The sequence below is a fragment of the Chlorocebus sabaeus genome, chromosome 6 (genome assembly GCF_047675955.1).
Source record: "Chlorocebus sabaeus isolate Y175 chromosome 6, mChlSab1.0.hap1, whole genome shotgun sequence".
NCBI lineage: Eukaryota > Metazoa > Chordata > Mammalia > Primates > Cercopithecidae > Chlorocebus > Chlorocebus sabaeus.
Window position 1 is genome coordinate 8679451 of NC_132909.1, and position 15741 is coordinate 8695191.

The 15741-nt window shown below is 51.8% G+C and overlaps 2 protein-coding genes across 3 annotated transcripts in view; one reads left to right on the top strand and one right to left on the bottom strand.

Annotated features, from left to right (window-relative positions):
* Positions 1 to 311: 311 nt before the first annotated feature.
* CD37 (CD37 molecule) lies at positions 312 to 8850 on the bottom strand. 2 transcript variants are annotated; one of them, XM_007997528.3, is made up of 8 exons: positions 5382 to 8850; positions 5214 to 5282; positions 3914 to 4038; positions 3726 to 3800; positions 2913 to 3017; positions 2004 to 2240; positions 1529 to 1612; positions 312 to 645 (listed from the first exon to the last, which is right to left on the bottom strand). In XM_007997528.3, exons 3-8 carry the CDS (start codon positions 3974 to 3976, stop codon positions 568 to 570), a joined length of 642 nt encoding a protein of 213 aa, XP_007995719.1. In that variant the 5' UTR covers positions 3977 to 4038; positions 5214 to 5282; positions 5382 to 8850; the 3' UTR covers positions 312 to 567. The 2 variants fall into 2 exon arrangements, with proteins under 2 accessions (XP_007995719.1, XP_007995718.1); XM_007997527.3 differs by having other exon boundaries at positions 5210 to 5282; positions 5382 to 8842.
* The window catches only part of SLC6A16 (solute carrier family 6 member 16), a 39101-nt gene continuing 23975 nt past the window's right edge, over positions 616 to 15741 (top strand). The window contains exon 1 of the mRNA XM_007997529.3: positions 616 to 724. Coding sequence (XP_007995720.3) covers positions 661 to 724 — 64 coding nt within the window. The 5' untranslated portion in view covers positions 616 to 660. The remainder of the gene's footprint in view (positions 725 to 15741) is intronic.

Sequence of the window (15741 nt, forward strand, 5' to 3'; positions counted from 1 at the left end):
TCCCAGCCACCCCTCCCCCTGAAATTTCTGCCTCTCTTTACCACCCTCACTCCATGACCTGTGAGATCACAAAGTGAAGATTAACCCTTTCTGTGCAGGAGCAGAGCCAGGTGGGCCCTGGAAATATTTTTTTTTTAATATAACGAGATATTTATAAGTGGGTGCTAGGGTCTTGACTTTATCTCAGCTGCACAAGTAGTGGGTTGAAGCTTTCTAATCTCATCCCCCCCACAAGTGAGCTGTGAGCTAGACTGTTTCCTCCCTCCCCTCTCAAAGTTTGTTGGTTTGTGTTCTGACAGAGGATAAAGCTATTTTACCAAAAACGCAGGGCATTTATTTGAGGTTTGAGTGAAAAATAATCTTGTGGGAGGTGGTAGGCCGACAGATGGGGGCAGGAAACTGTGGACGAAAGCCCCAGGTCCCGTGGGAGAGGTGACAGCAGCGGTGGCAGGCAGCCACCTGGGTCCCCAGGGGAATGTGAAGGCGGAGGACTCTAGGCGAACTGGGGATTAAACAAATATTTACAGGCAGCAGGGAAGTGCCCAGCGCACGTGACGGGGGCGGGGCCTAGCGGTATCGAGCGAGCCGGTTGTAGACGTGGTCCAGGTTTCTGCACAGGAATATCGAGAGCGTCATGAACCCGAGCTATAGAGAAAGGAGATGAGGTCAGAGAAGTCGAAGGGGTGCTGGCGAGACGGGGGTGATGCCCACCCGGGCGAGAAAGGTCAGGGGTGGGGCCGTGAACTGGGCGGGACGGGGCTGGAGAACGGGATAGGTAGAAATGGGCGGGGCTCGAAGGAAACTGCCGCAGGACTGGCTGATGAGGCGGGAACAGCTGCAACAAGTGGGGGTAGGGGAAGCGCCGCTGCTATAGGTGGGGAGGCGGGGTCGGGGTAGAGGCTGAGAAGCAGTAAGGTCGGAAGCAAGCCCAGGGTCGTTTATTCTGGAGGCTCATCTGTCTCCCCCTCTGCCTCAGCCTCTAATTCTGCCTCGGCCTCTAATTCTGCGCCCGCACTCCCAGTATCAGGCTGGTCCTCGTCTTGAACCCACAGCGGCCAGAGTCCTAGGGCCATGGGCAGCTTGCCCTGCGGGGCCTTGTCCCCCCAGTTGGGGCAGGCACCCGCCATGCCCCAACCACCCCACAGACTGCCGCTGCGCCCGCCGCCGCCGTCAGCGATCAGACTGGGCCCGGGGCTGGAACCCCGAGCGCCCGGCAAGTGCGGCTCGCATTTCTGGCGGAGTGCCCTGCGCTGTAGCTGCACGCTCAGCATCATGACAGTCATCTGCGGGGAAAGGGGAGGGAGATCGCAGCCAATAGCAGGAGGTTTTCCCTGCGTGCAGCCAATCAGGGCTCCCTGAAGCTAGACCACCCCCACCCCTGGTGCTGGGTGGAGCCGCGGGAGGGCTGGGATGGGCTGCGCTCCGTCCCGAGCGCGTCCTTCCCAGGCAACCGGAAGACGCGAAATGAAGGGCAGGGCCATCTAGGGTAAATCCCGGCAGATCGCGGGTGGGGGCGGGGCCAGATCACCTCGAGTAGGCCGACGCCCAGGCAAATGCCCACTATGGAAATAAGGTTGTTGTGCAGCCACTTCTGGAGGCTTCGCGCGCAGCCCTGCGGGTGTCGGGAAAAGTTAAAGGGATTCTTTCTGGGACTCTCAAGCCCAGGGCCAGCGTTCTTTTCAGCCCGACTCTCACCGCCTTCAGGCATCTACCCGCTCCCATAGTCACCAGGCCTCTCTCGTCTCCTTACTAGTGCACCTTCGCTTCACCTTTTCCAAGCCTGGCCCTTCCCTAGATGTCTGTATTCCAGACCCAGCCCCGCCTTTTCTTTAGGCCCTGCCCTTCCTACGGACCCCGCCCCCTTCGAGGGCCCCGCCCCGCCTACCGCACCTTTCTTTTCTTGTAGCCCCGCCCTTTCTCAGGCCCCGCCCCTCACCGGCAGCCCTGCCCCTCCCGCAGGCCCCGCCCTATTCGACAGGTTTATGCTCCGAACCCCTGCCCACCTCGCGGTAGATGTGGCTGTTTGCAGGGACCGCGCAGATGTCTGTACTGTGTCTGGACCGCGCCAGCTGTCCAAGCCTGCTGAGCTGGGGCAAGATCACCTTATCCAGGATTGTGGAGTCGTTGGTCGCTGACAAGTTGTAGCAGGAGCAGGGCACGCGGTGCGCCTCCGACCCGTTACCTCTCAGGGTGAGGACCTGGAACCAGTCCTGCGGGGAGTGCCAGCCGCAACAGCGCAGCTGGGAGAGGGATACGGGTCAGAGGGACCGAGACTGGAGACATATGATGTTGGGGATCAGGGGACAAGGTGATGGGTATGAGGTCAGGTCGGGGAGCAGGGGACTAAGTGGTGGGTATGGAGTGGGGGCCAGTGGGCTGGTGTCGCTATGGGGCCGGGGCAAGGGGACATTACGGGAAATGGGGCTGGGAGAGACGGGTCACGGGGTGATCTGGGGCTGGGGAAGTAGCTGCAGCGTCGCGCTCTGGACCAGAGATTGGTGGGCGGTGCGATTGAGCCTCTGATACCCGACAGGTGAATAGGAGTGCGAGACCATGTGAGTCTCATCGGGGGCGGGGTCCGATGGAAGCCAGACTCACTGCGGGGTAGGAAGCCGTGTCTCGCTAGGGTCTTGGGACTAGGGGCCTGACTACCTCCGGTCGGGGCGGGGGCGGGGCGGGGGCGGAGTCTCCCAAGGTAGATGGCGAAGCCATGCCAGGGTCTGGGTACTGGGAGACTGGGCCATGCCGGGGCCAGTTGTGTCATCTGGGGAGTGGGGGGCGTTGGGCCTGGGAGGGGTTGGGGTACGTTCGGGTCCTAGAGCTGGGGGTCGGGGCCACGTTGGGGTGGAGTCTCCTCGAAGCTCAGGGCTGAGGCGGGTCAGTCGGGGAGGGAGCTGGAGGAGAGGGCTCACCTGGAACTGCACATAGTCCCAGCTCTCCTCGGCCGCGGTCTCCTCGGGGTTGGTGCGGTACTTTTGGATGGTTTTCTCTACGATGTCCTGCAAGCTTCGCTCCAGCTGAGAGGCCACCAGTGAGGCTGGACCTCATGTGCCCCGCCCCACCCCACCCCCTCTCAGGCTGTGCCAGCCTCAGGCGGTCCCTGTGCATCTCTGGGTCAGTCTCAGATCCTCACTGAATGGCTAGCTCTGTGTACTTCAGGTCTGTTGCTCTGTTTCTCCCACTATTTCTACGGCTCATTAAGTCTCTGTCTCTTCTTTCAGGGCATCTTTTTCTTTCTCTTGTTCTTTTTCCTGTGTGTTTCCCTTTGGAGCTGTTTATCCCTCTCTCCCTTGGTCCGGGTCGGTGTGTCTTTCTATTAATTTATTTTTTGAGACAGGGTCTCACTCTGTCACCCAGGATGAGTGCATGGCTCACTGTAGCCTCAAACTCCTTGGCTCAAGTGATCCTCCCACCTCAACCTCCCAAGTAGCTGGGACCCCTGGTGCGCGTCCTCACACCCGGATATATTTTTTAATATGGATGGGGTCTCACTATGTTGCCCAGGCTGGTCTCTAACTCCTGGACTCAATCCTCCAGCCTCAGCCTCCCAAAGTGCTGGGATTATGGGATTACAGGCATGAGCCACCAGGCCCAGCCTCTTATTTCTCTTTATCTAGGTCAGTCCCTGTCTGCCTTTGTTTCTCCGTCTCCCTCCACCCCCTCCCACCACTCTCTTCCCCCTCCTCTCTGCTGGGGGTGGGTGGTGGCCACTGCAGGAAGCTCACCTGGGCCCGTTGAGTGGAGATGAGGATTCCCAGGGTTATCTGCGTGGCAAACAGGAGCAGCAGCATCCCAAAATACTGGGGAGCAGAGTGGAGAGATCAGGCTGACCACCCTCGAAACCTCGGCCCAGGCCATTTTTGAGGGTGGGGATAGGAGTGTTCCTAGGGATGGAGAGGGATGAGGCACTCACCAGGCCCAGGAGGCAGCGGAGCTCCTTGAGGGCCCCCACACAACCCAGGAGGGCGAGGCCCATGGTGAAGACTCCAGAGATGGCCAGGACTTTGGACCAGATCTGCAGGGGCACGAAGGCCAAGCCTGGGAGAGGTGAGGGGAGCAGTGATGAGCCGGGTGGCACAACTCCAGGCAGCCAGATTTCCCACCTAGGCAGCCGCCCAAGTGGGGAGCAGTATCCTGGTGCCCTTCTCTCTGGGACTGTGTCCCTGCCCCACCCTGAGTCCCTGTCTCCTTCTGAAACTTTCTCTTCTTTCTGGGCCTCTTTTTCCTATCCTTGGATCTCTCTCTTCCTCTCACCCTCTCCTTCCTCCTTCAGCTCCTCCTCATCCCCAGTAGTTTCAGCCCTATCACTTGTTCTGTGACATTGGCTTGGTTCTTTAAACCTCCCTGAGGCATAGGGGATGGTATCTATTTCTCAGAGGTTTTTTTGTTTGTTTGTTGTGGTTCTTTTTTTTTTTTTTTTTTTTTTTTTTTCGAGATGGAGTCTCGCTGTGTCACCCGGGCTGGAGTACAGTGATGTAATCTTGACTCACAGCAACCTCCGCCTCCCAGGTTCGAGTGATTCTCCTGCCTCAGCCTCTCTAGTAGCTGGGACTACAGGCACGTGCCACCATGCCTGGCTAATGTTTTGTATTTTTTAGTAGAGACAGGGTTTCACCACATGTTGGCCAGTCTGTTCTTGAGCTCCTGACCTCAAGTGATCCACCTGCCTTGGCCTCCCAAAGTGCTGGAATTACAGGCGTGAACCACCACACCCGGCCCCTAGGGTCATTTTGAGGGACACATGGGAACATGTGTTCAACCCAGTCCTCAACGCAGGGCAAAGACTTCTTAAATATGAATATTTAGGGTCATATTTCATTATTATTTAGGGTCATACTTCATTATTTTTTTCCTATCATTATTAATGTTATTTCGGCTATTTTACTTCCTTGCTATATGACATCCATCAAGGGACTTCCCCTCTCTGAACCTCAAGAGAGGGGAAGGTTTGTGGGGGCATCTGACCAGCCACAAGGCCCGACAGATAGGAAGTGCTTGAGAAATGGCTCTCATGGTCATTGTTTGTATGCACAACCCCATTTGCCGGAAGAAGATGCAGGCTCCGAGAAGCGAAGCAACGGTGAGCAGTGGATGGGAGCCTGTGGCCTGCCTGCAGAGTAGGGCACCGTGGGTCTCCCTGAGACAAGGGAGACCACAGGAAGTCACTTGGGTTGGGGGAGGCCCTCCCACCTGCCCCAGCCCCCCTCACCCACAAAGGACACGAAGCTGGTCTTGTCGATGAGGATCCAGATGCCGAAGCAGAAGATCAGGCTGCCCAGGACCTGAGGAGAGGCAGATACGGGGGTGGGCCACCGGGGAAGATGAGGGCAGGGTTAGCGGCAGGGGCTGGGCCCGGGCTGGGGAGCCATGAGGCAACTCACGAAGAAGAAGAGGTTGAAAACGAAGAGGAAGTATTTGATGAGGCTGAGGCAGCTCTCCTGGGCCGACATCTTCACCTAGAGGGGTGAGCGGTCCACTCACCACACAGAAGAGGTGCTGACAGTAGGGGAGACAGGGAGAAAGACAGGCTGAGAGAGAAAGAGAGAGAGACGGAGAGCTGAGACAGAAAGGAAGAACCCCGAAAGAGGAAGTCCCAGGGGTGGGGCTCCACCCCCTCCTGCTTCATGCAAGGTGGCTTTCTGGCTCTCTCTCTGTCCCTGTCTCCCTCACCTGCCCCACTGGGGGACACGCTCTGGTACCTGAGGGGCCTTGGAATTTGTGGGCACCAAGGACTCACGGGGCAGTCCCTCCCAGGTCTCCATGTCTCAGGCGCTGGGGCGTCTAAAGGGACACCTGATCTACTGGAGCCACCTCTGGGCATGGGGACCCCAGGGCTGACCCTGGACAGCAGCTGACCTCACAGACACTCTGACCTCATGGCCTGCTAAGCTCTCCCATCTCTGCATCCAGCTGTGTCTCCCCTTCCCCGCCCTGGGTCTCTTGTTCCTCCTCTCTGGGTCTTTGTCCCCACCTTCCTGCCACTCCCCATCTCTGTCCCCTTCTCTCAGCAAAGTCTCTGCCTCCTCTGGGTCTCTCTCCTCCTGCCCCCTGGGGTCTCTATTCTCCCTCTCTCTGTGTTTCTTTATTTTATTTATGTATTTGTTTCTTTTTGAGGCGGTCTCACTTTTGACCCAGGCTGGACTACAGTGGGGCAAATAACTCCCTGTAGGCTGGGCTCAACCAATCCTCCCACCTGAGCCTTTCGAGTAGCTGGGATTACAGGTGTACACTACCACGCCTGGCTCATTTTTGTATTTTTTGTAGAAATGGGGTCTTGCTATGGAATGGGAGTGTTTTATTTTTTATATTTAATTTGAAAAAACAGAGACAGGGTCTCACTAGGTTGCCCAGGCTGGTCTGGAACTCCTGGACTCAAGTGATCCTCCTGCCTTGGCCTCCCAAAGTGCTGGGATTACAGGCGTGAGCCACTGTGCCTGGCCTTTCTCTGTGTTTCTGGTCCCTTCTTTGGGTCCCTTCCTCCTTTCTCTCTTCATCTCTTTTTTTGTTGTTGTTGTTTTTGAGACGGTTACCCAGGCTGGAATGCAGTAGTGCAATCATAGCTCACTGCAGCCCCGATATTCCCAGGCTCAAGCAATCCTTGCACCTCAGCCTCCCGAGTGGCTGGGACTACAGGTGCACACCACCATGCCTGGCTAATTTTCTTCATTTATTGTAGAGATAGGAGTCTCACTGTGTTGCCAGGCTGGTCTCAAATTTCTGAGCTCAAGTGATTCTCCTGCCTTGGCCTCCTAAAGTTCTGGGATTATGGGCGTGAGCCACTGTGCCCAGCCTGTCTTCCTTTCTCTGTCTCCCTCTTCCCTACTTGTCTTTGCACCTCTCAGAGTCTGCAGCCTGTTCTGGGCCAGGGAGCACCCAGGTGCTGGGGGCAGGGGCTGGGTACCTGGGGAAGTGAAAGTGCTACAGGCTCGAGGTGGGAAGGTCCCTGGGAGTGGAGAGGGCGCTGGGCCGTGCCAACACCCCCAGCGGAAGCTGAGCATCAGGCGGTACTTCCTGCCTCTGCAGTGGGGCCCAAGGAGCAGAGGCCCCAGAGGAGGAGGCACTGAGCCTGGGATCCTGACAGTCAGATCTGGGTCTGCAGTGCCTGATTGCAGTGCACACCCAGTGGCCTCTGCAGTTTCCCCTGATGTCCCCAAATTCTCTCACCTGGTTTCCTCATCTGAGGCAGCCCCACCATCTATCTAGTCATGGGGTCAAAGCCCCATCTTGTCCCCTCTCCCCCAACAGCGCATCAGTCTCTAAACCAGACCCCTCCTGCCTCCTGAGTCTCCACTCCACCCCTCTTCTCTGTCCTGAGGGCTCAGGTAGGCTCCGGGCTCCTGCTCTCCTACCTGGACCCTGACTCTAGGCTTATCCCTGGCTTCCAGTCTCTACCTCCAGTCTATCCCCCACAGAGCCCCAGAGGGGTCTTTTTGAAACCCAGACCTGAGCCACACAGTTCTGTATCCAAACACTGAGTCACCACCCCACTCATCCCTCAGATTTTATTTTTTCAGTTGTTGAGACAGAGTCTTGCTCTTCACCCAGGCTGGAGTACAGTGGTGCAGTTGGCTCACTGCAACCTCCTCCTCCTGGGTTCAAGTGATCTTCTGCCTCAGACTCCCGAGGCTGACCTCGAACTCCTGACCTCAAGTGATCTGCTTACCTCGGCCTCCCCAAGTGCTGGGATTACAGGCATGAGCCACCACACCCGGGTTTTTTTGTTGTTTGTTTTGAGATGGAGTCTCACTTTGTTGCCCAGACTGGAGTGCAGTGGTGCAATTGTGGCTCACTGCAACCTCCGCCTCCCGGGTTCAAGCGATTCTCCCGTCTCAGCCTCCCGAGTAGCTGGGATTACAGGCGTGCACCACCACACCTGACTAATTTTTGTGTTTTTAGTAGAGATAGGGTTTCGCCATGTTGGCCAGGCTGGTCTTGAACTCCTGACCTCAAGTGATCCACCTGCCTCGGCTTCCCAAAGTGCTGACATTACAGGTGTGAGCCACCGTGCCCAGCCCCTCAGCTTCTGTTCCTAACCACCACCAACACCTCTGCTCTACCACTGAAGTACATTGCAAACCCACCCACTTCTCTCCAAGGCCACCATCCTAAGTCAGGTTCCCATCGTTTTCTACAAAAATAATTATAGCTGATTGTAGTGGGTTGCGTGGCGTTCTGCAAAAGGATAGTCTACGTCCTAATCCTCAGAACCTGTGGTGACCTTATTTGGAAAAAAGGAGTTTTGCGGGTGTAATTACATTCAGGATCCCAAGATCCTGAATTATCTGTGTGGCCCCTAAATCTGATGACAAGTGTCCTTTTTTTTTTTTTTTTTGAGACAAGTCTGTCACCCAGGCTGGAATGCTGTGGCACAGTCTTGGCTCACTGCAACCTCTGCCTCCCAGGTTCAAGCAGTTCTCTGCCTCAGTCTCCCGAGTAGCTGGGAGTGCACACCCAGCTAATTTTTGTATTTTTAGTAGAGATGGGGTTTCACCATCTTGGCCAGGCTGATCTGGAACTCCTGACCTTGTGATCCACCCACTTCGGCTTCCCAAAGTTCTGGGATTACAGGCATGAGCCACCGCGCCCGGCTGACAAGTGTCCTAAGAAACACATAGAGAAGACACAGAAGAGGAGAGCACCATGTGATGGTAGACACAGAGATTGGAGTTCTGCAGCTACAAGCCGAGGAACTCCTGGAGTCACCAGGAGCTGGAAGATGCAAAGAACTGATTTTCTCTCAGAGCCTCTGGAAGGAGCGTGGCCCTGGTGACACCTTGATTTTGGACTTCTGTCCTACAGAACTATGCGAGAATAAATTTCTGTCGTTCTAAGTAGTAAGTCTGTGGTAATTTGCTATTTCAGCCGTAGGACACTAATACACCAATCCCTTCTTCCCACCCACTGATCCTTCTTCAGAGATGAGTTCATGAGTAACCAGAAGTCAAAGGGTAGGTGACAGAGTGCAGTGGTACAATCACGACTCACTGCAGCGTCGATGCTCACCAACTTGGTTTCTTTTTTCCTAGGCACACAGGAGGACTTCATTTCCCAGGTCTCCTTGCAGTGAAGTTGAGGTCATGTGACTGGTCTTGGGCCAATGGAATGGGTGCAGAAGGGACATAGCTCATTTCCAGACTCAGTCTAGAATGTCCTCCATAATCCTTACTCTTTCTCCCTTCACTCACTGGCTGCAGGAAGCTGAGAATTATCCTTGGACTTACATAAAGCATTTTGGACTTTATGTAAGTAAGAACCTATTGTATTAAGCTACTAAGATTTTAGGGTTGTTTGTTAAAGCAGGTAACCTTAAACATCCTAACAACTACAAATAGAATACCTGTTACTGCATACACTATATATATCAAAACATTATTATGGGCCAGGTGAGGCGGCTCATGCCTGTAATCCCAGCACTTTGGGAGGCCGAGGCAGGAGGATCACATGAGCCTAGGAGTTCAAAACCAGCCTGGGCAATATAGTGAGACCCTGTCTACAAAAATTAACAAAAAAATTATCTGGGCTTTGGTATGTGCCTACAGTCCCACCTACTCAGGAGGCTGAGGTGGGAGGATTGCTTGAGCCTGGGAGATCGAAGTTGCAGTGAGCCGTGATTGCACCACTGCACTCCAGCCTGGATGACAGAGCAAGACCCTGCGGGGGGTGGGAGGGGAGGAACACCAGGAGCTACCAGAAACTGAAGAGTCAAGGAAGGATTCTCCTCTGAGCCTTTGAAGGAAATGGCGTGCTGACACCTTAATTTTGGACTTTTGGCATCCAGAACTGTGAGATTATATATATATGTATATTTGTTGCTTTAAGCCACTAAGTTTGTAGTAATTTATACAACAGTCTTGGGAAGCGAATACACCTGCTCAATCAGAAACTCTGGGGGCGGGGCCTGGCAATCTGTGTGTGTGGGTGGTTTTTTTTTTTTTTTTTTTGAGTCTCACTTTGTCACCCAGGCTGGAGTGCAATGGCACAATCTCAGCTCACTGCAACCTCCACCTCCCGGGTTCAAGCGATTCTCCCGCCTCAGCCTCCTGAGTAACTAGGATTACAGGCGCCCACCATCATGCCCAGCTAATTTTTGTATTTTTAGTAGAGACAGGGTTTCACCATGTTGGCCAGGCTGGTCTTGAACTCCTGACCTCAGGTGATCCGCCCACCTTGGCCTCCCAAAGTCCTGGGATTACAGGCAAGCCACTGCACCTGGCCTGGCAATCTGTGTTTTAACAAGCCTTCCTGGTGACTCTGATGTGCACTAACATTTGAGAACAGCAATTCTACCCATTTAATTCACCTGATCCCTTCCTCCTTTATTGGCAAATTCCCTCTTGCTTTTCCTCCTTCCTTTTTCACTGGCTGGTTCTCCTCAATCTTCAGTGGATCTTCCTTTTTCTAGCGTCTAAAATATGGGGCGTCCCAACCCTTGCTAGCTACACTCACTCACGAGATGCTATCATGCAGTCCCATAGTGTTCATGGCAATCTACAATACTGTTGACTTATCAATGTATATGCCTCGCCTCAAACTTTCCCCTGGACTGCAGACTCGGGGGATTCATTTCCCAGGTCTCCTTGCAGTGAAGGACAACTTAACCTCTCCCTTCAGCTGTGTCATCGACATCTCAAACTTAACACACCCAAAACGAAACTACTGATTCCCTCCCACCTCGTGCACGCTCCAGTGCTTTCCTTTTCAGTAAATTGTCACTCCATCTTTCAATTCTGCAGGCCCAGAGTTTTGGAGTTTTATTTTTATTTTTATTTTTTAGGTCTCGCTCTGTCACGCAGGCTGGAGTGCAGTGGCACGATCATGACTCATTGCAGCCTCAATCTCCTGGGCTCAAGTGATCCTCCCACTCAGCCTCCTGGGTAGCTGGGACAACAGATGCGTGCCACCACACCTGGCTAATAAAAAACAATTTTCTTTTCTTTTCTTTCCTTTAAGTGACAAGGCCTTGCTATGTTGGCCAGGCTAGTATCCTACTATCAAACTCCTAGCCTCAAGCAATCCTCCCACCTTGCCCTCGCAAAGTGCTGGGATTACAGGTGCAAGCCACTGCTCCTGCCTGAGTCATTCTTGATTCCTCTCTCTCACCCCCAAACCTAATCACCATTAGTTTTCTAATGCTCTGTAACAAATTACCCCAAACTTAGCAGTTTAAAAGAATAAACATTTCTTAGGCCAGGAGCAGTGGCTCACGCCTATAATCCCAGCACTTTGGGAGGCTGAGGCAGGCGGATTACCAGGTCACGAGTTCAAGACCAGCCTGGCCAACATAGTGAAACCCCATCTCTGCTAAAAATACAAAAATTAGCCGGACATGGTGACGCATGCCTGTAGTCCCAGCTACTCGGGAGGCTGAGGCAGGAGAAACACTTGAATCCAGGAGGTGGAGGTTGTGGTGGGCTGAGATCGCACCACTGCACTCCAGCCTGGGCAACAGCGAGACTCTGTCTCAGAAAAGAAAAAACAATAAATATTTCTTATCTACTGTAGTTTTTGTGGCTCAGGAATCAGGGAGCAGCTTATTTGGATGATTTCTGCTCGGTGTTTTATGAGGTTGCAGTCAAGATGTTGGCTGGAGCTGCAGTCATCTGGAGATTTAACTGCGGCTGGAGGATCCACTTCACCATGGTTCACTCACCTGGTGCTGGTTGCTGGCAGGAAATTTCAGCTCTTCTCTTATATGGATCTCTTCATGGATTGCTTGAGTGTCCTTGCCGTATGGTGGCTGGCTTCCTTTAAGAAATCAGTTGAAGGGAATGGGCAAGTAAGAAACAGCAATGCTTTTTATGACCTAATCCCGAAGTTCCCCACCATTACTTCTGTTCGTTGGAAGCCAGTCGTTAAGGAGAGCCTGCACTCAAAGATTGGGGAAATAGGCTTTATTTTTCAAAGTGTCAAAGAATTTGCAGACATATTTTAAAACCACCGCACAATCCGTCAACAAATCACGTCGGCTCTATTCTTGAAGTAGATCCAGAATTTGACCACTTTTCACCATCTCCATTGCTATTACCGAGATCTAATCACCACCATCTCTTGCCTGGACTAGAGATTTCCTCCTCACTGGGCTCTCTGCTTCTATCCTTAGCCCACTGATATGATTCGGCTGTGTCCCCACCCAACATCTTGAATTGTAACGTCCATAATCCCGATGTGTCAAAGGAGAGAGCAGGTGGAGATAATTGAATCATGGGGGTGGTTTCCCCAGGCTGTTCTTGTGATAGGGAGTGAGTTCTCACGAGATCTGATGGTTTTATAAGGGGCTCTGAGGGTTCTATAAGGGGCTCTTCCCCGCTTCGCTTGTGAAGAAGGTACTTTTTTTTCTCCTTTGCCTTCTGCCGTGATTGTAAGTTTCCTGAGGCCTCCCCAGCCAAGCTGAACTGTGAGTCAATTAAACCTCTTTTCTTCGTAAATTACCCAGTCTTGAGCAGTTATTTATAGCAGTGGGAAAACAAAGGAATACACCCAAACACCCTATTCTCTGCCCAGAAGCCAGGGGGGTCCTGTTGTTAAAATGAAAGTCACTCCTTGACTCAGAACCCTCAAATAGCTTTCATGTCACCCAGAAAAAAAAAAAAAAAAATTCCGACCATGACCCATAAGGGCCTCCAAATGATAGTCTGGCCCCTGCCACTTCTCTGATCTGATCTGTTGCAACCCTTTCCTCAATCACTGGGATCCATTCATATCAGACTCTTTGCCATTTCCAGAACCCGTCAAGTGTACTTCTGCCTCAAGGCCTTTGCTGTTGCCATTTTCTTTGCCTGGAATGTTCTTCCCCATGCTGTTCACAAGGCTCCCTTCCTCATCTCCTTCAGCTCTCTGCTGAAATATCACTTCCCCCAAGAGTCCTTCCTGACTACCCTGTCTAAAGTAACCCCTGTCAGCACTCTTACTCTCTGAAATTCTTTCTGTTTAGGCATTTACTCTCTTTGTGCAACTGGAATGTAAAATCTTTTTCATAACTGTATCCCAGGGGGTCTAGGACAGTGTGCGGCACGTAATTCAATAAGTATTTATTGACCGACTGAGACTTTTCCTGGTGCCTTGAACTCACAGTTTGCCCTGCCTCAGGGCCTGTAGACAGCCCCGAGGCTTGAGATGTTCACACACATTTTTCACCTGGTAAATCATCCTTTAAGCCTCAGCTCCAGTGTTATTTCCTTAGAGAAATCCTCCTCCTCTTTTTTTTTTTTTTTTTTTGAGACAGAGTCTCACTCTGTCGCCCAGGCTGGAGTGCAGTGGCTGGATCTCAGCTCGCTGCAAGCTCCGCCTCCCGGGTTTATGCCATTTTCCTGCCTCAGCCTCCCGAGTAGCTGGGACTACAGGCGCTCACCATCTCGCCCGGCTAGTTTTTTTTTTTTTTTTTTTTTTTAAGTAGAGACAGGGTTTCACCATGTTAGCCAGGATGGTCTCGATCTCCTGACCTCGTGATCTGCCCATCTTGGCCTCCCAAAGTGCTGGGATTACAGGCTTGAGCCACCGCGCCCGGCCGAGAAATCCTCCTTCTAAATTAGGTCTATGGGCCAGGTGCCGTGGCTCACACCTATAATCCCAGCACTTTGGGAGGCTGAGGAGGGCAGATCATCTGAGGTCAGGGGTTCAAGACCAGCCTGGCCAACATGGCGAAACCCTGTCTCTACTAAAAATATTAAAATTAGCCAGGCGTAATGGCAGGCACCTGCAACCCCAGCTACTCGGAAGCCTGGGGCAGGGAGAATTGCTTGAACCCGGGAGGCGGAGTTTGCAGTGAGCTGAGATTATGCTGCTGCACTTCAGCCTGGATGACAGTGAGACTCTGTCTCAAAAAAAAAAAAAAAAAAAAAAAAAAAGGTAGATAAAAATAAATAGATCTATGGCCTTTTTCTGTCGTTTTTTTGTTTTTTGTTTTTTTTCTTGAGACAAGTTCTTACCCTATCACCCAGGCTGGAGTGCAGTAGTGTGATCTTGGCTCACTGCAACTTCTGCCTCACGGTTTTAAGTGATTCTTGTGCCTCAGCCACCAGAGTAGCTGGGATTACAGGTGTGCACCACCACGCCAGGCTCATTTTTGTATTTTTAGTAGAGAGGGGGTTTCACCATATTGGCCAAGCTGGTCTTGAACTCCTGGTCTCATGTGATCCGTCCACCTTGGCCTTCCAAAGTGCTGGGATTACAGGCGTGAGCCACCATGCCTGGTCTGTCATAGCACTTAATACAATTTATAATCATGTAATTATTTGTGATTCATCATATATCTGTTTTCTTGTTGTGTGAAGCAAAATGAGGGCAGGAATGGGGTCTATTTTATTCTCTACACTATTCCCAGTTCCTAGCATTTAGTAGACTCTCAATAAATGTGTTGAAGGATTGAATGATTCCCAAAAATTGTGATGAATTCTTACAGCACCCCCAAAATTTCCTCTTCATCTCTTTGTTCAATCATAACAATTTAAGCCTGTGATTCTCAAAGTGTAGCCCAGGGACTCTTGGGGGCTCATGAAACACTTTTGGGGTTCCATGAGGTGAATATTATTTTCATAATACTACTAGGTTATTTGCCTTTCACTCTCATTTCCTCTTTGAATATAGTAATGTTTGCCAGAAGGTACAAGACATGAACTATTTTGACACACTTGGTGCAGAAGCAGATATGATAATCCAGCTGTCTTCTATGAAGCCAGACATTAAAAAGATTTGCAAAAATGTAAAATGCCATTCTTCTCCCTAAAATTTCTTGAGATGGAGTCTTGCTCTGTCGCCTAGGCTAGAGTGCAGTGGCAAAATCTTGGCTCACTGCAACCTCGACCTCCTGGGTTCCAACGAGTCTCCTGCCTCAGGCTCCTCAGTAGCTGGCATTACAGGCGCGTGCCACCACGTCCGGCTAATTTTTTTTTTTTTTTTACTTTTAGTACAGATGGGGTTTCACAATGTTGGCCAAGCTAGTCTCGAACTCCTGACCTCGTGATCCATCTGCCTTGGCCTCCCAAAGTGTTGGGATTACAGGCGTGAGCCACCGCGCCCAGCCCCATAATTTATTTTGGTGTAGAAGTTATAGTTATTTTAAATAAAAATGTTATTTTGACACATAATTTTTAAACAATGATTATTTTAGAAATTTATTTTAATATTGATAGATACAACTTACATAAATATATAACCCATATAAATATAACTCATAAATTATTGGAGTCCTTAATAATTCTTAAGAGACCAGAAAGTATGAGAACGGATGACCTAAGTAAATCTTTTGAGTTTTTTATTCTTGTCTGCAACCTAGTAGGCTTCTGAGCCCTCTTAAGGCAACGTCCCTCTCTGCCTTGTTGGACGCATATTTAAGGTTTGTTTTCTGGTAGGCGATGTTTAAGTAAGTGTGAAAGGTTTGAAGACTAGAAGGAATGAATGAGACGATTCTCCCACTTCATCACCTCTTTTTCCTTACGTGGAAGTGGAAGCAAAGCGCATGCATCAGAGAAGGGCCTTGTCTTAGAACCCTGCCTGAAGCGTGGCATCGTGGGTGTCTGGGATGGGATGGGGTGGGGTGTGGGGTGTGGTGTGTGGTGTGTGGTGTGTGGTGTGTGGTGCAGCGCGTGAGCAGTCAGAGGATGTGCGCACGTGCGTGCGTGCAGGGAGAGACCAGGGAGTTGGGGAAGGTGGAGTGGCGAAAGCATTCACTATGGTACTGGGGAGAGACTGAGGGGCGGCGGCGCATGCGCAGAGAATCCGCAGGAAAGGCCGCGCGCCAGGCAG